Source organism: Phodopus roborovskii, unplaced genomic scaffold, assembly GCF_943737965.1.
Source record: "Phodopus roborovskii unplaced genomic scaffold, PHOROB, whole genome shotgun sequence".
NCBI classification, from domain to species: domain Eukaryota; kingdom Metazoa; phylum Chordata; class Mammalia; order Rodentia; family Cricetidae; genus Phodopus; species Phodopus roborovskii.
In genome coordinates, this window is record NW_026126665.1 from 523,234 (window position 1) to 548,475 (window position 25,242).

Here is a 25,242-nt window from a genome sequence, read left to right on the forward strand (position 1 = left end):
CTGATACTATATAAAACAAAGAAGAGTAATAAAAACAGTGAGTAGTGTGATCATACAATGTATAACCAAATACTTAATTGTGACATGTAGGTTGTAAAGATTATAAATAGCTGAGGAATGTAGAAAAAGGGGAACCAGTCAATATACTTGTGCCTCAGTTTTTCCACTGGACACACTGATGACAGTGTCAATTGTTCTCAAAGCATTTTTGTTTTTGTTTTTTGAGACAGAGTTTCTCTGAATAGCCCTGGCTGTCCTGGAACCTTACTCTGTAGATCAGACTGGCCTCAAATTCAGATCCACCTGCCTCTGCCTCCTGAGTGCTTGAAATAAAGCATGGGCCCACACTGCCCACCTCAGTTTTGCTTTTCATCTGGTTGAAACAGGGTTTTGATATGCAGACCAGGCTGGCCTGGAACTCATGATTCCCTTGCCTCCACTTCTTGAGTAGGGTTACAGATGTGTACTACCATTCCTACCCTTCCTATTTTAGTTTTGTTGTTTGTTTTTTTGTTTTAGGCAGTGTCTTACAATATAGCCCTAGCTAGCCTAGAGCTCACTATGTGGACTAGGCTGGCCTTTACCTCACAGATATGCCTGCCTTTGCCTCTTGAGTATTGATATTAAAGATATGTGTTGCCATACCCAAACTTTTTAAGCCCTTACAATTTTATTTATTTATTTATTTATTGAGATAGTCTTGCTATTTAGCCTAGGCTGGCCTCAAACTTGTAACCCCTCTGCCTTTGCCTCTCTGGTGATGAAATGGTGGCACCTGTTATAACACCTAGACTATTTCAGATTTCCTAAATGGTATATATAGTAGATATTAAAAGGAAGCTTGAAATTTAGCACTTTTACCAGGTGGAGTTATAATACTATAATCTGAGTACTTGGACAAGAAGGAAGATTGCTGGATGTTTGAGGTCGTCCTGGTCTATGTCTAGGCCAGCCAGAGCTAAATATTAAGACCCCCTCTATCTCAAAATAGTGGGTACAGGCACTGGTGACTAAGACTAATGACCTGACTCCTGGAAGCTGTGCTGGATATGGTTGACATACATATTAAATCATAGCACTCTGAGTTTGAGGCAAGCCAGGTTTACATAGAGAGTTCCAAGGCAGCATGGTGAGACCCTGTCTTTCAAACAAACAAACAAACAAACAAACAAGCAAACACACACACACACCCAGGGATGAGATGACTTTTTTCTAGGAATAGTGCTTGATTTGACGTTATTCACTTGGTTGTCTCAAAGACATTTTAGTTGGTTAGAGCCAAAAGTTGGTTAGTAGATGACTTCTCATTCTGAACCCATCTATATAATTTGAGGATTAAATGATTTATAACTCAAATTATTTTTTCTGATCAGTCAAACAAGTGAACAGATGAGGCAGATTGCTTGAGTCTTTTGAACTGGATATTAAGGAGCTGTGGTCTAATGACCATGAATGATTCTCTGGGGCAGAGCCTCATTTCCCTAGAATGGGGCCAGACTGAAGACATGCCCCTACCTGTAAGCAGGTTTTCACAGCCATGCATGGAAGACACCTTCTGAACAGTGCTTTACTAGTGACACCCAGAAGACAGCTGAGTTCTTGTTTTTGTTCTTTCTTTACCACATTCTGGAAAATTGGTTTTTACTTCTGTCCAGTGTAACGTTCTTTTTCAAAATTTCTGAGAAGTTTCCCATGAAAGTGAAGCTGCCTACATTTGTTTTTCCCTTTAGTTTAATATTTCCCTTTTTTGTTGCTGGTTCATATTCTCTCTTTCTCTTTCCCTCTCCCCCCCCCCTCAGCATTGTTTGTCAAGGTTTCAAGTTTATACTGAGAGGTGAGGCAACGTTGATCTTGGCAGAACAGCGCAAAGCCAGTAGAGTCATTAAGTGACGTAAGCTTTTTACTTTTTTTCCTTTCTGTTAAAGCTCTCTGGCACAGCTGTGTATTCTGTCTCAGAAGAAAATAGAAGAGACTTTCTGAAGATCTGGTAGAGAGGATAGAAGAAATTTGGAGCATATTGCAAAGGTGCAGTAAGGAAGATCAACAACAATCCTACTGAGAATCCAGACAAACTTGTTGGCTTCATGGCTTCTTTCCAGTTGTGTAGAGCTTAGGTTTTGCTAGAGGATGTTGAAACAAGGCACTAAGAGGGCGAAGAGGAGTGTGTGGGATTCCTGCCTCTCTTTCCAGCTGGAGAAGTTTTCAGTTCACAAGAAGCATTAGAAAGAAGGCTGAAGAGCATATTACTTAGCCTGGTCCTGGATACAGTTGAGTTGAGGACTTCCTCCCATCTGTTTCACCGGGACTTTTGGGAAGCACAGAAGGAAGCAATACTTAAGGACTTCTCTCCATTGATCATGTGCCAAGTTACATTTTGAACACCGGGGCAAGTGAAGGACAGCTTTGTCACCTGGATCTAAGTTCTTTGAACTTATATCTGTGATGCTTGGGAGGTTATAAACTCAGTCTTCCAATATAAACACACTTCTGCATTCTTTTCCTTTAAGGACTTCAGCAGACACAAGTTCCCTGCCAAAAGATAGAAGGCCTTTTTTTTCCCCCCCCCCTTTAATGTGAGTGGTTTTTTTTTTTTTTTTTGGGAGGGGGGAGGCTAATGTGACCAATAATGTCTTGGAAAAGAAATTACTTTTCAGGAAGCCTTGGTAGTGTTCAAGGGATGTTTGCACCTCGAAGCTCGATGTCTATTGCCCCCAGCAAAGGCCTCAGCAATGAGCCGGGCCAGAACAGCTGCTTCCTTAACAGTGCCCTGCAGGTAAGGCCGCTTCCTTTCTTCTTTGTGACAACTGGCATTTAGTCCACAGTGCTATGTTTGCAGAAACTTTGAAATGTGATAATTGACAGCTTCTTTTTGAAGTCTGTAACTTGGGATCATATTTTACATTTATCTGTGATTTTAGGCAAGGATCTTTATTTTTTTTTTAAATGTCAGTTACCTATTTTGTAAATTAGAGATTAATAATAGAAGTGTTATTAATCTGTTTCAAAAATTTTAGACTGTATCTTGAGAATTGTGTCTTTTTCCTTCGTGTGCCTGTGTTGTGATGTGTATGGGTGTATTTGTGAGTGTCTGCTTTCTCTGATGATCCTCCTTCTATGTTTGCCCATCACTGAGATTACAGGTAGGGATGCCATACACACCCAACATTTTCTTGGACTCTGCAAGTAACTGATCCACTGAGCCACCCCCAAGTAGCTTTCAAGTAGCAGACACTGTAGGTGTGCCTTGGCCCGGTACCTCAGGGCAGTTTTAGTGTTTTCTTTAAAAAGTTTGTTTTTATTATTTAAAACCAAGGGGGGAATTTATTTATTTATTTTATGTATATGAGTGCTCTATCTGCATGTGTGCCTTTACACCAGAAGAAGTTATCAGATCCCACTATATATAGATGGTTGTAAGCCACCATGTGGGTGCTGGGAATTGAATCTGGGTTCTCCAAAAGAGCAGCTAATGCTATTTTCTTTTCTTTTTTCTTTGACAGGGTTTCTCTGTGTAACAGTCCTAGCTGTCCTGGAACTTGTTTTGTAGACCAGGCTGGCCTTGAATTCACTGAGATATATCTGCCTCTGTCTCCCAAGTACTGGGATTAAAGGCGTGGACCACCATTTCCTGGCTCCTTTTTCTTTTTCTGATGTATTGTGCCATTTTTCTAGCAAGGAAACTTCCTAAGGCATTATAGTTATTTTATTTTAATTTTTTTATTCATTTGTTTTTATGTGCATGGATTTTGCTTGGTTTTATGTGTGTACCACATGCATACAAAGCCCATGGAGGCTAGAAGAGTGTTTGATTCTTGACACTGGCATTACTTAACAACCATGAGCTGTCCTGTGGGTGTGGGAATAGAACTTGGGTAGGTCTTCTGCAAGAGCAGCTAGCTCTTAACCTCTGAGTCACCTCTACAGCCTCAACATCATCATTTTTTTTTTTTTACATTTATACTATTTTTATTACGTGTGTGCGCGCGCGCACACATGCGTACGCGCGCACTTATTGGTTTGTGTGTGTACCCGTGCTTGTGCATGTGGCGGCCAGGGTAAAAGCTGGGTGTCTCCTCTTCCACTGCTCTGTGCCTTGTGTGTGAGAGACAAGGTCATTTAATGAACCAGATGCTTGCCATTTCAGTTAGGCTGGTTAGCCAGAGAGCTCAACACTAGGTTTGAAAGCACAGGAGTCATGCCTGGTTTTAGATGGGTGCTAGGGATTGGAGCTCAGGTCCTCTTGCCTTCACAGAAAATGCCCTTGCTTACTGAGCCATCTCTTCAGCCCATAATATTACTTTTTGTGTTTTAAAGACCAGCTCTTGCAGTGTAGCTCTGGTTGGCCTCAAACTTGGTATGTAAACCAGTGTGACTTTCTTATTTTTCTTTTTTTGCTTTAGTGTTGTTTTGTTTCTTTGAGACAGCATTTTTCTGTGTAGCTTTGGCTGTCCTAGAACTAGTTCTGTAGACCAGGCTAGCCTCAGATTCAGAGATCCATCTGTCTCTACCTCCTGAGTGCTGGGATAAAAGGCTGTGCCACTATGCCCTGCTCAGTGTGGCTTCTCAACACAGAGATACACTTGTCTCTTAGAGGTATGTGTCACATACCCAGCAGCCCACTATTACTTTTTATTTTGTTGACTTAAGGAATTATCACAAAATTTAATGTTATGTAAAAATTTAAGATTATGCTTCAAGCTTTTAAATACAAATTTAAAGGTATTCTTCTTTTTCTTGTGGAGACCATTAGTTGTATACCATTTATTGATGAGTTCATTCTTTCTAAGGAACCAGAGCCTTACATTTGCTAAGGTGCTCTACCACATGGCTAATCTCCCTAGCCCAATTCTACAGTTTATAATCCCTAAATTTTTTCTTCAGTGTCACATTTGATTTTTATCCTAAGATGTTTTCATTGGGTGGCTTTTATTTCTTGTTCAAATGAATGTCTTTTCTTGTTAATTACTGTTTTCCATTTTTCATCTTGATTTAAAAAAAAATCTGTTAAAAAATTCTTGGTGTGTATGTCTTTGTTCACATGAATGCAGTATGCCTATGGGGGCCAGATTAGGGTGTCAGATCCCCTGTACTGGAGTTACAGGTTGCTGTGAGCCACCTATTGTGGGAACCAGACTCTCAAGGACATTGTGTGCTCTTTTTATTTTTATTTATTTATTTTTAAAAAGTTTGTTGAGACAGGGTTTTTCTGTGTAGCCCTGGCTATCCTGGAACTCAGTCTGTAGACCAGGCTGGCCTTGAATTCACAGAGATGCCTCTGCTCACATCATGTTGGGACTAAAGGTGTGCACCACCACTGCCCTACTGCAGTGTGTGCTCTTACCTACTGAGCCTTCCCCAGCTTTGTTCTTCATCCTTTTGAGATGTGTTTGAATATGTAAGAATGATCTTTTGTTCTGAGCATAAAGATTCTTTTTTTCCACAGTCATTCCCTGTTTGCTTGAATTCTCGACTTTAAAGTTAAAGGTTATTTGTAGTTTAAAGAATGTCCCCTCTTTTGGAAGGTTTTGTGGCACTTGGACATCTTCCGCCGTAGCTTTCGGCAGCTTACAACTCACAAGTGCATGGGCGACTCCTGCATTTTCTGTGCTCTCAAGGTAAGCTTCTTAGATGGCTTCTTCTCAGTATCTTTAGGTTACCAAGTAGTTACTATTGAGGGGATTTGGTTAATTGGGGCAATCCTCTCCCCCTTACCCTGAGACAGGGTTTCTTTCTGTAGCAGCTCTGGCTGTCCTCACTTTGTAGACCAGGCTGACCTTGAACTCAGGTCTGCCTACCTCTGAGTGCTGGGGTTAAAGGTGTTTACTACCATGCTTGGCTTCTCATTCAGTTCTTCTAGTTCTCTACCTCATATTTTCAGATTCTGAGTGAAATAAAACTGGACATTTGTATAGAGACAAAGAAAATGAGAAAATGAAAAATTTGACTAAGAAAAAGAAATCTGATGGTCCTTGGTTGGTGTGTATCTTTGACTAACATGTAGTTCTTTTGTGTGTTTTTGGTTCATATGTCCAATAGATTGTTGTGTTTGGGTGAACCTGTATATCTGTCTGAGTTCAGAGTACGATTCCAGGATCATTATTTTATTTATGAAGGCTGCATTCTCCCCCCCTACCCCTTTTCTTTTTCTTTTTTGGTTTTTCTCTGTGTTGCCCTGACTGTCTTACAACTCACTCTGTAGACTAGGCTGACCTCAAACTCACAGAGATCCACCTGCCTCTGTCTCCCCAGTGCTGAGAGTGTACCACCATGCCCAGCCTGAAAGTTGAATTCTTTGTTTGTCATGACTGTCTAGGTTTGATCATTATATATCTAATTTATTTGACTTTTAACATAAAGTAGAAATTGTGTAATAAAATGCTGAATGTCCAATTGCTAAGCAGGAGGAATAGGCAGAATTTCTGGGGAGAGAATGTAACAGCAGGAGAATCTAGGCATACAGGAGACACCAGGAGACATGGAGAGGAAACAGGAAGTGTAAGATGGAAGAGAGGTAGTGCCACATGATAGAATGTAGATTAATATAAATGGGTTAATTTAAGTTAGAAGAGCTTGTGGGATCAGCTTAAGGAAATGGCCAAGCTTTTAATAAGAAGTCTCCATGTCATTATTTGTGAGCTGGTGGCTCACAACAAAGCTTATTATAACCTCCTCAAATGTTTGTCCCATTGCCTTATGTGGAATGCTTTGATATCTTTTATTACTTTTGTTTTCTCCCATTTTCTCAGCTGTGTCCTTGTGCTTTTTGAGTTTCATCAGTTATATGTTGTATCCAGCATTTCCAGTTGCTTTATGGTGGTTTCTATATAATATTTATGATTCTTTTGGTACAATGAAATATATTGTTCCCCCATGTTAATTGGTATTAAATCTATATGGTAATTTCAACCTTTAATTCTGGCATACAAATTACTGTTAGTGACCTTTGTTTTAAAGAATTTGTGTTAACAAGATAGCTCAGTGAGTAAGGGTGCTTGTCATCAAGCTGAAGACCTGAATAATTGGAGTTTAATCACTAGGACCTACATGGTGGAAAGATAACCAACTCTTGCAAGCTGTCTGGTGACCTCCACACATCTGCTGTGGTACACTTGTACCCACACACATGCGAAATGCTTATACAAATAAATTAATTAGTTAAAAGGAGAGGATTGATAGTGTCACTGTATCATTTTGCTTACTTCAAACCTTGATGTCTGTCAACTCTGATTTAACAAATAGAAGATTGTGTTGTATCAATTGCTGTTTCCTTTCAAAACCCAACTTATTCCCATCTTTTATGATTAAATGACTTTTCCTGATCTAAATTGTCTTCACCCATAGCCCAGAATTCTTATTGATCATGTTGGGTTGCTCCTGCACCCCCTGTCCACAGGGTATAACTTTACTTTGGTGTTGGCATATTCATTTGTCTCTGTTCTGGGAAGAAATCTGTCCTCTGTACTTAGTATGTGACAAAGATTTTGTTCTTCTTCCAGGGATTGTACTAGATCTTTTATAATGCTAGCACATAGGACAGATTACCTTTTGTTATAGGCAAAGAAGAATGTTGCTTTGATTGATTAAACTTAATTTTTCAATTATAATTAAAAAAAAAAGAATCCTAGAATATAGTATAAAAGCTGGCAGATGGTGCCTAGTGGTGTGGGGTGATGGAGGAAGTAGGTTTTGTATTATAAGTAACATGCCAGAAACTTATGCATTAAGAGAGCAGTTAGACTGTTTAGCTCTGGCAAATTTGAGATTTAGGGGGGGGAAATCCTTTAGTATCTTTTGAATTTACCATGTGGCTGTTCCTTTTGAGTACTGAAAGATTAGCACAAGGAATAAAGTGATCTGAAAAATTATTCATTGTTCATTATCAACCCATTGTTTTCTAGACTATAGCAATAGAAAGGTTTTTTTCATTATCCTTCATGGCCAGTATCGGAGAGCAAACCTATTATCCTACACTACTTAAAGCAGGAAATTAGATTTCTAGTTTGCTCCCTACAAATCTTGGCTAGTACATAAAAGTCTACACATGAGGGAGAAAATTTTTGTGTCTATTCTAGTTACTATATGCTTGTGTTTAGTTTCCTGATTTTGATTGCCTTTGGATATGAGCATAATTGTGTTGTTTTTTTATTAGTCTTTCTTAATTCTTCCAAGGCTAACTATTCTAACTATCTTCAGCTGATTTTACCATTGAGATAATTTGGATAATTTAAACTGAATCCTTCATCCTTTTTAAAAATTTGAGTTCAGACTGCACATTTTAATCAAATAGGGTCTAACTACAAGAGAAAATATAGAAATCATGATTCTTTTCTTTCCAGAATTTATGACAGTTGAAACTTAATATAGACAGAGAATCTTTGTGCATATCCACAAGAATCCTTTAATTTCCTCAACACAAGAAGTGGATATGGTATTGATTCTAATAATGTTGGTTATTTGTGAGGACCCTCAGCTTTTGTTATAGTAAAATCAATAAATTGGCCATTGTGTTATATAGAATATCAACATCAGTTATGATTTCTCACTAGAAGCAATGGTGTGTTCTGGCCCATCTTTGTCTGTATTGATTACCTTGAAGTTTTGGTGTTTTTGCCACTCTCTTCCTCTGTCTTTGTGTGTATGGAAATGTCTGTCTGCACTGGCAAAGGGATTAAATGTGATAGGTAACTTAATGCTGTTTATCCTTTCCATTCTAAGACCAAAAGTCCAAAGTATTGAATATTTATAGTAATTGAATTAATGTAAGTTCAATTAATATATATTAATATAAATATTAATTGAATATAAATAAAGGCTTAAACTCACTGGTAGATAAGACATTGTCAACAATTTAAAGGATATGTGGATGCTTTTCTAATTAAGAAGTCTAGGAGGTAGCTCTTCTTAGTTATAAAGGGAGAGCATCCCCAGGGAGATAATAGACAGTTGTTCTTGTGTTTCCCCTAAAGTTGGACAAATAGTTTTTATACTTGAGCCTGATGGTACATGCCTGCAACTCCAGCCCTTGGAGGCTTAGGAAGGACATTGCTGTGAGTTTGAGACCAGCTTGGTTATATAGTGAGTTGGAAGTTATTTTGGGTTTATAACAAAAAGAACTCCCCCCTCCCTTGCAAAATAATTTTTATTAAACTAGATTGTTATTTGATGATATTAAGGAATTATTATTACCCTGTTTAGAGGTATAAGCATTTTTTTAAACATGATTTTTAGAGTTATGTTCTGGAATATGTATATGCCTCAAAATGATATTGAGTAGGATACATGTATAGGCAAGCAACATGAAGGGAACTAAACTAGCCACAGACTGGTCATTGTTGAGTTGGATTATGGACACATGGAAGCTGGTCATGCTATTCTGTCTACTCTAAATGTATTCATGATTTTTTTTTAAATTACAAAATGTGAAAAATCGTTTGTTGGCATTTAGGGTGCCACAGAGTTAAATATATACATGACCTTGCCCTGTCTTAAAGGAAAACTTTCACCATTCTTTGACCACACAAAATCAATGGAAGTTATTGTTTTTCCCAGCATCAAGGACTAACTCCCTTGTCTAGAGGCTTATATTTATAGGCTAGATTGTTTATATTTAGGTTCTTTGATTTCCAGAAGATACAGGAAAAGAATGATCATGAGAACCCAAAAGCTACACAAATTTGGGAAGCCTGGATGGATCAGAACTGGAATCCTGAACTGAGCAAATGGCAGGCGGGTATATGACACCTTTGCAGGCTGTATTGTTGGACATCCCTGAGAGGTGGAAGTTGGGCTGTTGTCTGGAAGATATTCTAACACCTCGGGCCCTTAAAGTATTAGAATTAGTGAGCACATTTTCTTCCTGTACCTTACCGTCTCTAATACTTAAAAACTATTTTAGTGCCATTTTCTAGGAAACTAGATATGGGCCAGGCTACAGTCCATCCACCTGACCAGTATTTAATTAAAGCTTCCTTCAAATTTAGGTTTATATTGTGGTAGGAGTCTTATTCTCAACCGGTGGGATTAACATTTTCTGGAGGCTCCCAGCAAGAGTTAGCCCACCTGCCCAAATTCTAAAGCTGGACTTTACTCTGGAACTCCAGGGCTGAGGAACCACTTCAGGAGGCATGTGTGCCAGTTATTGGGGTAAACTGCCACACTGAGAAAAGCAGCAGGCACCTTCAGAGACCTCCTGAGAAATGGAAGGTGAACATGAAAATGGAAGGGTTGAGGCCTTCTCCAGGCCACCCTGGAGAGGAGAGGCACATAGAACACCAGAACTCTTGAGGACACTTGTTTCAGTGGCATCACTCAGGAAGATCTGCTGGTTAGCTACAGTATCACTATGGTGACATGCAGCCTCCTGTTACCACTACCCTCCAGAGTCTGGGAGAATCTGTGGCACAAACATCCTTGTTTGAGGTGTCACTTCCCCCAAGCAGGTGGGTGGCTCCTGTCCCCAAGAGGGGCCAGTGTCCCCAAGAGGAAGCCACTGAGTGTCATAAGGAGAAAGAAAGAAATGAGCCCAGGCATCCAAAAACAAAAAGAATTATTTTAGATCTAAAGCTGGGATATACTGAAAGAAAAAATAAAAAGCTGCTCTCCGCTTAAAAGCAAGGGTATGTGTTTTAGGGGAAAAAAAAGACTTTAAGGAGCAGCTGCATTTGTAGATGCCAAAACACTGTCTTATTTACGTGTGTTTTGCTAATCCAAACGATTATGTGCTCACGAGGACAGGATTGTCTCCTTGATCCATGAGAGCTGGGTAGGGAAGCACCCTCTAGTTATTAAAGTCTTGTTGCTTTTGTACAGCATCCAAGAAAATAGCAGATACAAAGTAACTTACTATTTCATGACTGAAAAGGACCTTTAGTTTCTTCATGTAGACAGAAACTTAAAAGGCATTGTGTTTTTTTTTGGCTTATCAAAATGGAATTGTTAGGAACCCGAAGGAAAGATGGTTCCTGGGTTTGAGTTCTTCCTGTCCTTTCTCTCTCCCTGCCAAAGAATCCAGCAATTGGAATAATACCAGTTTTTGTTCCTTGTTGGTACTGCCACCTGTTCTTACTGCTGAACTAAATGTTCTTGGCTTTTTTTGGTGTGAACAGGATCTCCCTCTGGGAAAGGGAGGGGGAGGGAAGGATGAAAAAGGGAACAGGAGGAGGCCAGTTCCAGGCCCTGTGCTCATGTGAGAGGGACACACTGGGGTTAGTTTGCTGCCCTAACAGTGGGGCTTTGTGCTTGAGCCTCTTGCAGAGTTACAGCTCCACAGATACAAGCTAGGAAGGCTTAGGCTGCTCATCCAGTTCTTCCTAGCTATAACAGAGCAAGGCTGATGTTAATTAAAGTAAGAAAAAATAAAGGATTCAGTCAAAGGCCATTCGAAATACATTCTGTTCCTCAATGTGGGTGGGGAAAGCTGCCTGTAATTAATTAAGAGATGAGAAAAGAATACAGCATGCAGACATTGATGCTACTGAATACAAGAGCCAGATCTGTTGTTGCTTTCCACTGTGGTAGCAGACAGAACTCTGACCTTAGACCTTTGCTTTCTGTGCCCAGACCCTAATTACTGTAAGTCATGAAAAACCTGCTTTCCTTTTTTTCTTTTCCTTTTCTTTTTTTCCCCTTTCCTTTTTCTTTGTAAAATTTATTTATTTTTGAGACAATGTTTTACTTTGTATCTCTGGGTGACCTGGAACTCACTAGACCAAACTGGTCTAGTACTCACAGAAATCTGCTTGCCTCTGCTTCCTGAGTGCTGGGATTAAGAATGTGTACCACCAGGCTTGGCTAAAATCTGCCTTTCTTGAATGAGAATAGCAGAATAGAAAATAAAATAGACCTTCCTTCCTTTCTGCTCTGGTCTCAGAGACCATTAGCTCAGTAGAAGCATCCGACTTAGACTGCTTCAGTATAGGACAGTGACAGATGGACTGTTTAGTGACTTAAAATTGTACAACTGACACGTGTGTGTGTGTGTGTGTGTGTGTGTGTGTGTGTGTGTGTAAAATAGAAAGAAACTGACATCTAGAGAAGTTAAATAACTTGTTCAAATTCATATATCTGGGTTGAAATTTTGTTACAGTTTTGTTTTGTTTTTATTTATTTCATTACAATTTATTTTAGGTTTATTTTACTTATTGTATAAACTGCTTTGATTACATGCATGTGGGTGCACCATGTGCCTGTCTGTTGGATCCCTTGGAGCTGTGGTTACAGATGGTCATGAGTCACCACCATAAGAGTGGTGAGAATTGAACCCAGGTTCAAGAAAGAGCTTCAAGTGCTTTCAACCACTGGCCATCTCTCCAGCCCTTGTTTGGATTTTATTGTTGTTTATTTCTTTTTCCTTTTGGTTTTTTGAGACAGGGTCTCTCTGTGAAACAGTCCTGGCTATCGTGGAATCTCCTCTGTAGACCAGGTTGGCCTCAAATTCACAGATTCATCTGCCTCTACCTCACAAATGCTGTGATTAAAGGTGTGTGCCACCACTGCTTGACACCTTTAGTTTTCTTTTTCTTTCTTTCTTTTTTTTTTTTTTTTTAAAGACAAAGTCTTACTATGTAGATCTGCCTGTCCTGGAACTCTTTCTGTAGCCCAGCAGACCTCAAACTCATGGAGTTTTCTTGTGTCTCTGGCTTTGGAGCTTGAGATTAAAGGTGTGTGTCACTATGACTGGCCCTTGTTTGATTTTTGATTCAGGGTTTTACTGTGTTGCTAGGTTAGTCTGAATCTTGCAGTGTATCCTAGATTGACCCCCAAACTCTTTTGAGTGTTGGGATTATAGACATGCTACAATGTCTGGGTCTTGGGAATTTTGATACCAGTTTGGCTCCAGGCATATTGCAACATGTCTTGTTTTTATATGGTACTGGGGCTTGAACCCAGGGCTTTTTGTATGCTAGGCAAACACTCTGTCAACTGAGCCACGTCCTCAACTCCCTTCACTATGTCATCTCTTAGGTAGACTCCTCAACTTTATTAAATAGGGTCATTTGAAACATACTCACACTTACGTGTAATTAAAATAATGAAAATTAAATCTTAAAAACTAGTAAAAAAGAAATAGTTACAATCAATCAGTAAATAGAAGAATTGGCAATAGATGAGGTGGTGAGCAGTATGGGGTCTAAATATATTTTGAGTATAGAAGTACAATAGAAGATACAGAGGATTTGTTATTGTTGTTATCATATTACTGAAAAACTTTGTGTAGTGGGAAAAAGTCTAAAAGTGTATGCCAGCCACCACACCTCACATTCTTGATCTTTTTTTTTTTTTTTTTTTTTTTTTGCCTCAGCTTCTCAGGTGCTGGGATTATGGACACAATGAATGGCTTGCTGTATTTTCTGTCAGTTTGGACAGTCTTGTATTAGCTGAAAAATTTAGAAGGAGGGCAAAGTTTCATAGTGGGAGGATTCCTTTCAAAGAATAATTGCCAATCCATTTACACGTAGCTTTCTACACATCTACCTTTCCATCTCAGGAAGTATTATAACTGTATTACATTATGTCTTGACAATGGCCTCTCCTAATGAGTCCTTGAAGGCATCAAACTCAGATGCAAGATTTATTGCAGAGGTATTCTCCTATTCTGATTTTTAGTCTTTACATCTTTAAATAACTAGCTGAATGTATCTTGTTTCCAGGTTGTCATAGAAACAATAGCATGACAGCCTTGGATGTACAGAAGCTTGATAACAGCATTGTGCTTTTCCTCTTGTCTAACCTCTTCCCTTACAGGGCATTTTTAACCAGTTTCAGTGTAGCAGTGAGAAAGTGCTTCCTTCTGACACTCTCCGAAGTGCTCTGGCAAAGACTTTTCAGGATGAGCAACGCTTCCAGCTGGGAATTATGGATGATGCTGCAGAGTGCTTTGTAAGTGCTTCCCTCTTGCCCTCTTTGATAAGGAGTAGGGCTGTTCATCTCCATCAAGGACTGTATTTTATGATGGCATTTACTATGCCCTTGTCTTTGCATTGGCACTAGGACTTTTTCAACCTTCTTAGAGTTCTAGAGTCTACTACTACAATGTGAATTGCCTAGTGGCATTATGATTTTTTTCCTTCAGGCTTTGGGTAGTGTAATGTTTGCCATTACATAAAACAGTGACTTTTACTTTCAGGGGAACAAAGGCATGTTGAAGTACAAGTGTATTCCCAGAGCTTCTGATTCAATAGACTGGCATAAGACCAAGAATAGCTAGCTCTAATAAGTGCCCAGGTAATGCTGTATTGATGATGCTACTCTGGAGAACCGTAAATTTTGAACGTCTCTGTTTCTAACAACATTAAACAGTCTGTGATGTTCTTTATAAACAGTTACATTGCTCTAGTGACTTTAATCCTTGTTCTCCCACCTCCTAAGTGCTAAATACATGTGCTGACATCACAGAGTGCCACAGAAAATCTTTTGAAGTTAGATAAATAGTAACAGTTCAGAGGAGTTTTGCTCATTGGCTGATTTTCATAGTGAGTTTAACTCTGTTTACTCTTTTTAAGACTTGGTCTGGCAGTGGACAGGAGTCCTTACAGGACTGGAACTCACAATGCAAATAGGATGACTTTAAACATTTGGTGATCCTCCTGCCTGTGTCTCTATGGTACTGTACTAGAACTGAAAGCCAGCCTTGGCTGCAGAGCAAGTTTGAGGCCTGTCTGAACTATGTGAGACCCTGCCTCAGAAGAAAAGACAGGCAGACAGAGGTCATTGAGATGGCTTGGTGGCACATGAGTTTGGTCTTCAGGACCATATGGTGAAAGAAGGGAGCTGGTTTCCACAAGTTGTCCTGTGACCCCTTCCCTCCCATGCAGAGGCAGAATAAATAATGAACTAAAAGGTTAAGCTCAATGTAGTGGTGCATGCCTTTAATCCCAGCATTTAGAAGGCAGACACATGTAGATTTCTGTGAGTTCAAGGCCTGATGGGAGATGCCATTATTTATTGTGTATGCAGTGTTCTGTCTGCATGAATACCTGTAAGGATTGAGGATGTAGTTCAGTTGGTAGAGTACTTGCCTATTGTTTGTAGCCTGATTCTGATCCCTAATGTATAAATCAGTCATAACAATGCACACCTGTAATCCCAGCACTCAGGAGGTGGAAGCAGAAGTATCAGAAGTACAAGAGGCCATCCTGTGCTACATAGTAAATTCCAAACCAGCCTAGGATACAGGAGACCCTGTTGCCAAAAAAAAAAAAAAAAAAAAGATTATTATATGTGATACCATTTATATAGTATTCTTGAAATGACAAAATGAGCAAAATGAGCAGGCTAGTGGTTGCTGGAGTTAGGATTATAGTAGATAGGTAAGGCTGTTAAGAGGTAGTATGGAACAGCTTTGTGGAGTCTTGATTGTGGTAGTGGTTACATGAATGTATATGATGAAATTGTATCCAAACTCAGTTAATGTAAAACTGGTAAAATCTGAGTGACCTATGGCTTACATTAATTTCCTCTGTCTGTCTGTCTGTCTGTCTGTCTGTCTGTCTGTCTGTCTGTGTCTGTCTACCCCCCTCTCTTTCTTCTTCTTTCTTTTCCCCCTCCCTCCCTTCCTTCCTTCCTTTAAAAACAGTTTTAAAAAATTTAGAGATATTCCTGCTTTCCAGGAAGGTTTCTGTGTCCATTTGGCTTTTAAGGGTATTGCTTTTGTATTTTTCCTGTCAGGAAAACCTCCTGATGAGAATTCATTTCCACATTGCGGATGAAACCAAAGAGGACATATGTACCGCTCCACACTGCATTTCTCACCAGAAATTTGCAATGACATTGTTTGAGCAGGTAAACCTATCTGTCCTCATGTCTTAGACTTTTTCTTTAAGGACATTTTATCTGACTGGAGAGATAACTCAAAGGTTAAGAGCATTGACTGCTCTTCCAGAGGACCTGAGTTCAATTCCCAGTAACCACATCTATAAATAACGAGATCGGATGCCCTCTTCTGGTGTGCAGGTGTAGTGCAGATACAGCACTTCTATGCATATAAAAAAACACACACATTCTATGTGGTGATGTAGAGTTAAATGGGGTTGAAAACAGTTTATGGCTGTGGCTACTCAGTTTTGCTTTTCCCCTCTGGTGCAGTGTGTGTGTACTAGCTGTGGTGCTACTTCTGATCCCCTGCCTTTCATCCAGATGGTGCACTACATCTCTACTACTTCCCTGTGGTGAGTTTTATGGAATTCTTTTTTTTTTTTTTAAGTTTCATTTGTTTTTATTTTATGTGTATTAATGTTTTACCAACATGTATGTTTGTGCATCATGCTCATGTCTGGTTCTTATAGAGGTCGAGGAAAGTTTTGGATCCCCTGGAACTGGAGTTACAGACAGCTATAAGCTGACATGTGGGTGCCAGTAACTGAACCAGGGTCCTCTGGAAGAGCAGCCATTGTTCTTAACTGCTACTCAAGACATATTTCCAACCCATTTTTTTTTTCCCCCTGAGACAGGGTTTCTCTGTGTAGCTTTGGAGTCTGTCCTGGAACTAGCTCTTGTAACCAGACAGAGATCCACCTGCCTCTGCCTCCCAAGTGCTGGGATTAAAGGTGTGTGATACCACTGCCTGTCCCAGCCCATTCTTAAGGAATTCTTTTTTGTACTGATAGGCATTCCTTCAGTTGATTGGGTTTTAACTGAAGGCCACCAATAACGTATATACTTATTGCTGAATTTGTGCTATATTGGAAAACCCCAGAATTCTTAGGCTTATTAATGGCTAGCAAAATGGGGTGAGAAATGGAGAGTCTGTGAGCTTTGGATTTTGGGACAAATAGAGAGACTCAACTGTGTTTGTAGGACACTGAGGCTAGTTACACGGGTCTGTAGTTAGTATAGTCAGCAAATGAAAATCACACATACACACTACACCTTTAATCAGAAGCTGATGGATCTCTATGTGTTGGAGGCCAGACTGGTCTACATAGCAAGTTCCAAGACAGCCAGAGAGAACTCACAATAAGACTCTGTGTTAAAGAAAGAAAAAGAAGATGATGTGTGAGTTCAGGTTTGTATGAATGATTTTGTTTTTGAATTTGGTCATAATTTGGTACTTTCTTCCTTTCCCTATTTTGAAGTAACCAGGCTATTTGTATGCTGGAAAAACGAGAAAAACCTTCTCCAAGTATGTTTGGTGAACTGCTTCAGAATGCCAGCACCATGGGGGACCTTCGGAACTGTCCAGTGAGTTAACTATGTGGAATTTAGGATGTGAAAGGAACTCTGGCTTGTAGCAATGCCACAGAGCAGGTGGGAATGTTTGAACTAGTGCTGTGTTGTGTATGTATTTCAGAGTAACTGTGGGGAGAGGATCCGGATCCGTCGTGTATTGATGAACGCACCACAGATTATCACAATTGGATTGGTTTGGGACTCAGACCATTCAGACTTGGCAGAGGATGTCATTCACAGTCTGGGTACCTGCCTTAAGCTGGGTGATGTACGTATTAACTATCTTTATTTTTGTATTGTTCAAGCACTAAACAGAGTTGTATGTTGTATGTGACAATGTAGCATTTTGGACAGATATACTTGCAGATTCATAAGCCTCATCATGCACATGATCATATACCACTTTTGTGAGGATGATAGAACCCTTTTAGAAAAAAAAAATGGCACAGTTTTTGTCTTGAGGGACAGGATGGGCAAAACTTAGATATTGGTGAAAAAAAAAGAAATAAAGAAATCAGTTTCTATGGGATGTTCATTGTTTGTTTACACCAGAATGGTAACCATGGGAGATAGTAAGGTCAAAGGAACAAGCTGTCTTGACTTTGGGACCTGAAGGAGGTAAGAGTTGGTGGTCTGAGTCCAAGAACAGGAAATTCACAGTGAGGGCACCACACAGTGAGAAACTACCACCAAGTCCTCTCCCTTGTGAGAGGGAAGGCTATGTATGTATGTATGTATGTATGTATGTATGTATGTATGTATGCATTTATTTATTTATGTAGATAAGCTTTGGGGGAGTCAGCTTTGGCTACTCTCCAGGACAGAGAGAAAAGGCTAGGAGAGAGGCAGACTGGCAATTGCTAGGGCTGTGGGAGCAGAGAAGATTGGGAAAATAGTGGGAGAGTCCTGCCAGTTAAAGGGTTTATGTTATAGCAGGAGGGCAAGTTAGTGTAACAGTCTGGGAACTAGCATGGGGTCTGATCTGTTGGAAGCTTGTTTACATTATTAGAGTACTACATGCTCTCTCTGGAGATTGGAGAACTATAGGAATGGACAGAAAGTGATGGCTTTCCCTGGCATAAATAAATAAATAAATAAATAAATAAATAAATTTACTTGACAAGATTCCTGAGGAATGCTGAGTTGTTACTAGGTCAGAATGCCATTGTGAGGTTGGCACTTGACAGACATAAAATAGCTTAGATGATACTTTTGTAGCTTTAGGGTTTTTATTTTGGGGAGTGGGGAAACAAGTTTAAGAGTAGGTCTCATTCTTAGCAGTGTCCTAAAGTAGGGACAACTATGTTTTCCTTCAGTTCAAGGAGAACCAGAAAGTCTGGTTTTCTTTGTTCTGGTTTCTGTTTGGGATCTGACTAAGGAGAGGCTGTTTTTGTTTTAAATAGCCACGCTTGAAAATAAATGAACTGTCTGGAGTCACACTTTGGGTCTCCTCAAGGAATGTAACTGAAGTAGATTGTGTACAGTAAGATCTTAAAAATGGGGTTTTTGTTTGCTTGTTTCTTTGTTTTGTAGTCTATATATTCTGCATTATTTCTGGTTTAATAATAAAAAAATCTTTGAGTCAGACTCTCATATATTTCAAGTGGGACAACAGTGAAATATGGGGCCTAGTTTGCTCTTTAGCTCTTAATCGTCTTGCCTCTATCTCTTTATCTTTTAGGTAAAGGATAAAGGGTTACAGATGTGTACTATCATGCCTGATTTTGATTTAATTATTTATTTTGATTATATTCTCAACTAAATAAATTTTTAGATCAGAATCCCTTAATTTGCCAGTCGTTGGTGGCACACGCCTTTAATCCCAGCACTTGGAAGACAGAGGTTCGAGGCCAGCCTGGTCTACAGAGCCACTTCCAGGACAGTCTCCAAAGCAATACAGAGAAACCAAAACCAAAACCAAAAACAACAACAACAACAAAAATTCCTTAATTAAGTGTTGGCATGCCTTTTAGCACTTGAGACAGAGCTGAGCACCTAGATGATGAAAAAGTTTGTAATGTGAGAATGGTTTTGTTTTGAAATTGTTCTACCTCAGAAAGAAAATATTGAACTCACCATAGTAGCCCAGCCTCCCAGTGTTGGGATGATAGGCACATGCTACTGTGTGTGCCTTTTCAGTTAATTTCTGATAAATAATCTGGACTAGCAAAAATATTTTAGTTTGTTTAGGGTGTGGGAGAAGGAAGAGAAATGTGCTGAGTGATTATGTTAGATGGTTGACTATGATGAATCTTTCCTTTTCCTTTTTTTTTCTTCCCATAGCTGTTTTTCAGAGTGACAGATGAACGGGCCAAACAGTCTGAACTATACTTAGTAGGAATGATCTGTTACTATGGCAAACATTATTCTACATTCTTTTTTCAAACAAAGATCCGAAAATGGATGTATTTTGATGATGCTCATGTCAAAGAGGTAGGAATATGCAAGGATCTTGAAGTATTTGGTGACTGAAATTAAAAAAATATATACTTTTCTTCAGTTTTTATTTTAATAATTTTTAATGGTGATTCTGTACAATGTTGTTAAGATACATACTTTGTGATTGGATTGATTGTTTTCTTTTTCTTAAAAAAGATTTAATTCTTCTTATTTGTTGGCTTTTTTTGGGGGGTGGAGCAGGATATGGTTTCTTTGTGTAACCTTGGCTGTCCTGGAACTCTCTTTGTAGACCAGGCTGGCCTTTACCTCACAGAGATCTGCCTGCCTCTGTCTCCTGAGTGCTGTGATTAAAAGCATGTGCCACCATTGCCTGGCTAATTTGATTATTTTAAAACTGTGTCTATGTCTTTGTATGCACATTTGTATCTGCCCACTTATATGGGTATATGCATGTGAGTACAGGTACCCACTGAGACTAGAGGTGTCAGATACCCCAGGTCTGGAATTACAGGTGTTTGTGAGTCACCTGACATGGGTGCTGAGAACTGAACTGTAGTCCTCTACGAGATCATTAACCAGTGTTAACTGCTGAATCATCTCTCCAGTTGGTTGTTTTTCTGAAGCAGGGTCTTGATCTGTTTGTAATTCAGGCTGGCCTGGAAGTTGAAATGTAGTCCAGGCTGGCCTCGATCTTGTAGAAGTTCTCCTTCTCCAGCCTCCCAAATTACAGGTAAGAGCTACTGAACTTGGCCTTCATCTGTTAAATGTAAGAGCATTAGTTTTAAATTCTATAATAGATGTAAACAGGAAATTCAACATGGTTCTGTTTTTATAGTTGACAAATCATCATCATTATTAAATGGTTGATTTGAATGGGGACATGTAATGCCGCTAATTAGATTACATGGTTAACACTGAGTTGTTTCAATCTGGCATTATCCATAGTGATAATTTGTTTCAAGGCTATTAAAAATTATTCTTCCCAGGGAGGTAGTGGTTCATGCCTTTAATCCCAGGTCTTGGGAAGCAGAGGCAGGCAGAGTTTGAGGCCAGCCTGGTCCCCAGATCAAGTTCCAGGGCAGACAGGGCTACAAAGAGAACTCTGTCAAAACAAAAACAACAAACAAACACAAATTCTACAATTCTCATTTCCCTGTCATGACTTATTAGAGGTTAACATGAAATATGGGGGGCTGGAGAGATGGCTCAGGGGTTAAGAGCACTGACTGCTCTTCCAGAGGTCCAGAGTTCAATCCCCAGCAACCATATGGTAGCTCACAACCATCTGTAGTGAGATTGGGTGCCCTCTTCTGGCCTGCAGGTATACATGCAAGCAGAATACTGTATAAATAATAAATAAGTAAATCTTAAAAAAAAAAAAAAAACATGAAATATGGGGCTATAGTGATACTTAGAACAAGAAACTTGGTCTTGTCTAAAGAAGACTATGGATAAGATGGTTAGGTCTGCATCAGTTAGGAAGCCACCATTATAAAATCAGCAGGATCAGGGAGGGGAGAGGTCTGGGAGAGAATTGGAGGAGAGAAGGTGGGGGAAATAGTAAAATCTTTGTCAAATTCCCATATTCTTTTTTTTGGGGGGTCAACAAATTATTTGAACTTTAGGTTTTTTTTTTATCTGAAAAGTATTCTTATAGAATAATAAGATTTATGTGTGAAAACATAAACTATGCTTTAAATAAAATAATGTCAACTCGATTTAAATTTACTGAATGTCTGTTATGAGTAAACTACCATAATAGCTAGTTGTCTTATTGGCAAGCCATAACTTATACTCAAGATTGTGCCTGGTTCAAGCTTGAGAAGGGATGAGTCTAGGGGTTTGGTCTAGTTGTTGTTTTTATGGCAACTATGCTACTCTTCTACTGTGCTAGCAGAGCTGAATCCATCACAAGGCTGTGGGTGAGAGGTTCAAACTGTCTATTCTAAGTAGTTTGAAATTAAATGTCATTTCTTCTAAGACACTCTGTAAGAGAGTTTTTATTTGCCTTTCAGCTTTGTTAGGGTGATTTTAATATTTAGGAAAAAACTGTGGAAGTGAAAGTTTGAAGTGAGCTCTTAAACCTAATGTCTAATAAAAGAAGTTGATCACCAAGCGACTCACACCCCTCATATAGGCCTTTGTGAGGTTTTATGCATATTTCAAAACTGAGTTGATGGTTCATAGAAATATAACTAATTGCATTTATCTTTCATTTATCTTTCTTTTCTCTGATAGTATTTTAATGCTTTCTTTAAAAAGGGGGGTTTAATAGAAAGTCATTGAATTTAGGTCTAAGATTTTTGAATTGTGTATATGAAGGGTAATTGTCATATTATTCTGGTGTTTCTGGCTCAGATTGGTCCAAAATGGAAGGATGTGGTAACCAAATGCATCAAAGGGCATTATCAGCCCTTGCTGCTGCTTTATGCAGATCCCCAGGGTACCCCAGTGTCTATCCAGGACCTGCCTCCCCAAGCTCAGTTCCTGTCATACACGAAGACATGCTACGATAGTGAAGATTCAGGTGAGCAGCCTAGCCCTCTCACCACCCTGTAGAGTCAGATGGTTGGTACTTACAAGTTCAGCTCATAGTCTAGCTAGGAGAAAGAAGGTCTGTTACATTGTTAAGAAAGAAATGCCAACTTGTATACCAGCTGATTAGCACCAAGCTTTGTTTTCTTCAGCTTTCAAGAGTGTGTTGCCCCAAATCAGCTGGCCCCAAATCAAAAGTGTTTGTATCAAGATACTAAAATAAAATTATAAGGGATTCTTCAGTATTGATTCTTGCTAGCAGTGTTACAGTGGCTTAAGTGAATTTTGAAAAAGATATGTATTTATTTTATTTTATGTGTATGAATGTTTTGCCTGTGTGCATGTTGCACTGTGTTTATGCCTGGTGCCTACAGAATCCAGAAGAAGGTTTTGAATCCTCTGGAACTGGAGTTATGGATGGTCTACCAAGTGGGTGTTGGAAACTGAACCCCAAGTCCTCTGCAAGAGCAGGAAGTGTCCTAACTACCGAGCCATCTTGCTGGTCCCTGGCTTAAGTGAATTATTAAGAAACACTATATCACTACAGTTCTAATCCTTAGAGGTGAAAGAGTTTTGTTTAAATTCCAAATGTAGAAGTGATGGCCCTCAATGTATGAATCAGTTGTTTCAGTCTAAGCCAACTGTTTGGAATTACATAATGCCTTCCTATAGACATAACTTTGAGCTTACAACTACTATAGAATCCCAGGATACCCCACAAAGGCTGATAATATTTGAACTATAACCTCTTAGTTTGGGCTTGATTTCTGTAGAGATACAGGACTGAGTTTTAGTATAGATTCTTGCTTTAAAGTCTTTTCCCGCTTGTTGCTGTGTTTGGTCTGCTGTCAGGTCTGCTGTGTTTCTTCTTCCTGCTGTTTTGTTTTTATTTGGTTTGGTTTTTTGAGACAGCTTCACTATATAGCACAGACCAGCCTGGAACTCACTATGTAGCTCAGACTGGTCTCTAGTTCATGGTGATCCTCCTGCCTCAGCCTCCTGAGTGCTGAGCTTATACCAGGTTCAACTGCTCTTCTGTTTTGTCCCACACCCAGACTTGCTTTATTTCTTCCTTCAGTCAAGTGCCCATTTGTCTGTTGTGTTTATCTTAGCTAAGGATTCAGAGAAAGGCCTTCTTTTGTACATATTCACACTAATTCCCCAAAGATACTGAAAATGTGTCATCAAGTTTTAAAAGCAACATACAAGAGAGCTTCTAAGATAGATGAACAACTGGCATGTGTGACAGGTGTGACAGTATAGGAGAGAGCTCTAAGATAGGTAAACAACTGGCATGTGTGACAGGTTGGCCTGGGGCTTTCCATCTATATAGATCTTACGTCTCACAACTTTTTCATTTCTTCCACTTTCCCCCATAGGTTTTCTAAAAACCCCACAGTTTTTCACAGTGGCAGGCAAAGTGAGGGCTTCAGCAAGGTAGGGACAGGGGTGGGAGGAACTGTATGTGTGTCTGGATTACCTGGAAGATGGGTGTTGGGAAGAATGGCTCTATGGTGTATTCCTCTCACCCTTCCTTCTAGGAAGTTCTTGCCTTATGGGTCATTGTTTCGTCCATCTCCTTTCCTCACCTCTATCACTGTTCTCTCTTTCCTTACTTTTTTCCCTCTGTGTCTCCTTCCTTCAGGAAGGGAGCCTTCCATCTCAAGTGACACTCGAACAGATTCCTCAACGGAGAGCTATCCCTACAAACATTCTCACCATGAGTCTGTGGTCAGTCACTTCTCTTCTGATTCTCAGGGGACAGTCATCTATAATGTGGAGAATGATTCCATGTCTCAGAGCAGTCGAGACACAGGTAGGGACTTAACATAGGACCCTGCTTGCCTGACTCAATTCCTGCATAGAAAGTATCCCAAGAAAAAGAAACTGGGGCAAGTAGTAACTAGTTTGCAAGGCAGGAAAGTGCAGAATTTGGGTAATTGAGTAGGATACAAAGAAACAAGATAGTTCTGAATGAACATTCATGCTCCATTGCATATATGATATGATTGGTTGTCAATGTAATTTTTCTTAAGTCTGCTTTGTCCTGATATCCTTTTGATCTCATTAAACCCTCTTTGCCTTGTCTTCTTCCTGTCATGTTTCATGCCATGGTTTCAAGTGAAAGCTTCAAAAGAAGGTATATTTATGAGTGGGAATACCTACTGATCTTCACACTAGGTTTCTGAAGGACAGAGGTGCAAAGAAAGAAAGGATGGCCTGCTTATTATTGTACATTCTATATAGAGAATTCTTGAATTGTTTTTAAATCTGTGCTTGTATTAGTAGAAGATGTCATTACAGGGTGCAGAAGGAAGACTGGCGCATGACTACTGAGATGAAAAGTTATTAGAAATAGAACAGCTAAGGCATGAAATACTATTCAAATGCTTAAGGAGTTTGTGGATTAGTAAAGCTCATGGCTTTAGAATAATGCTTTATTCTCTTCATTAACATTTTTTTCCTTTTTAAAAAAAATTAATTGTTTTTATATATGTGGCTATTTTGCCTACATGGATATTTGTGCACCATGTGTGTGCCTGGTGCCCATAGAGACCAAAAGAGGTCCTTGAATCCCCTGGAACTGGAGTTACAGACAGTTGTGAGCTGCCATATGGGTGCTAGGAATTGAACCCAAGTCCTCTAGAATATGAGCCATTGCTATTAACCACTAGCCATTTCTCCATCTCCCCCCATAATACAGATAGAGAATTTCAAATAGTTGTAAATATATAGCATAGAGTACTGTCATACTTGCATATTTATAACCTAGTTTCAGCAACTATAACCCAAGACCAGTGTAATTTTACTGATGTCCCTTATTCTTCAATTATTTTGAAGCAAATTCAAGACATTATATTACTTCTTCCATAGATACTTTAGTAAATATTACAAAAACAAAAATCATTAAAAATAGTAATAAAGGAGTAGGATGTAGTTCAATGAGCAGTGTGTGTTGAACATGTACGAGGCTCTGTGTTTGAGTCCTGAATGGGAACAAAAGAGAAGGACAGTAATTCTGCTTTAACTGCTGAGCACCATGAGAGAGAGCTTTGCTATTGTGAGTGTCGTCTTTACTGGTTTGTGTGTTTTGCTCAAAATGAAATCCCAACATTGTGATGGGTCTTTTAGGTTATTTCT

At 39.3% G+C, this 25,242-nt stretch overlaps 1 protein-coding gene across 7 annotated transcripts in view; it reads left to right on the forward strand.

The window, feature by feature from the left end:
* The first annotated feature begins 2,611 nt into the window (after positions 1–2,611).
* The window catches only part of Usp54 (ubiquitin specific peptidase 54), a 60,786-nt gene continuing 38,155 nt past the window's right edge, over positions 2,612–25,242 (forward strand). For 4 of the 7 annotated variants that reach the window (XM_051174481.1, XM_051174485.1, XM_051174483.1 and 1 more), the window contains exons 1-10: positions 2,612–2,773; positions 5,523–5,615; positions 13,744–13,878; positions 15,667–15,780; positions 16,084–16,166; positions 17,073–17,178; positions 17,288–17,434; positions 19,450–19,599; positions 21,925–22,093; positions 23,747–23,917. In XM_051174481.1, the coding sequence (XP_051030438.1) occupies positions 2,627–2,773; positions 5,523–5,615; positions 13,744–13,878; positions 15,667–15,780; positions 16,084–16,166; positions 17,073–17,178; positions 17,288–17,434; positions 19,450–19,599; positions 21,925–22,093; positions 23,747–23,917 (1,315 nt within the window). In that variant the 5' untranslated portion in view covers positions 2,612–2,626. Of the gene's footprint in view, positions 2,774–5,522; positions 5,616–13,743; positions 13,879–15,608; positions 15,781–16,083; positions 16,167–17,072; positions 17,179–17,287; positions 17,435–19,449; positions 19,600–21,924; positions 22,094–23,746; positions 23,918–25,242 lie in introns of all 7 variants that reach the window. The other 3 variants (XM_051174484.1, XM_051174487.1, XM_051174482.1) reach the window with 2 other exon arrangements.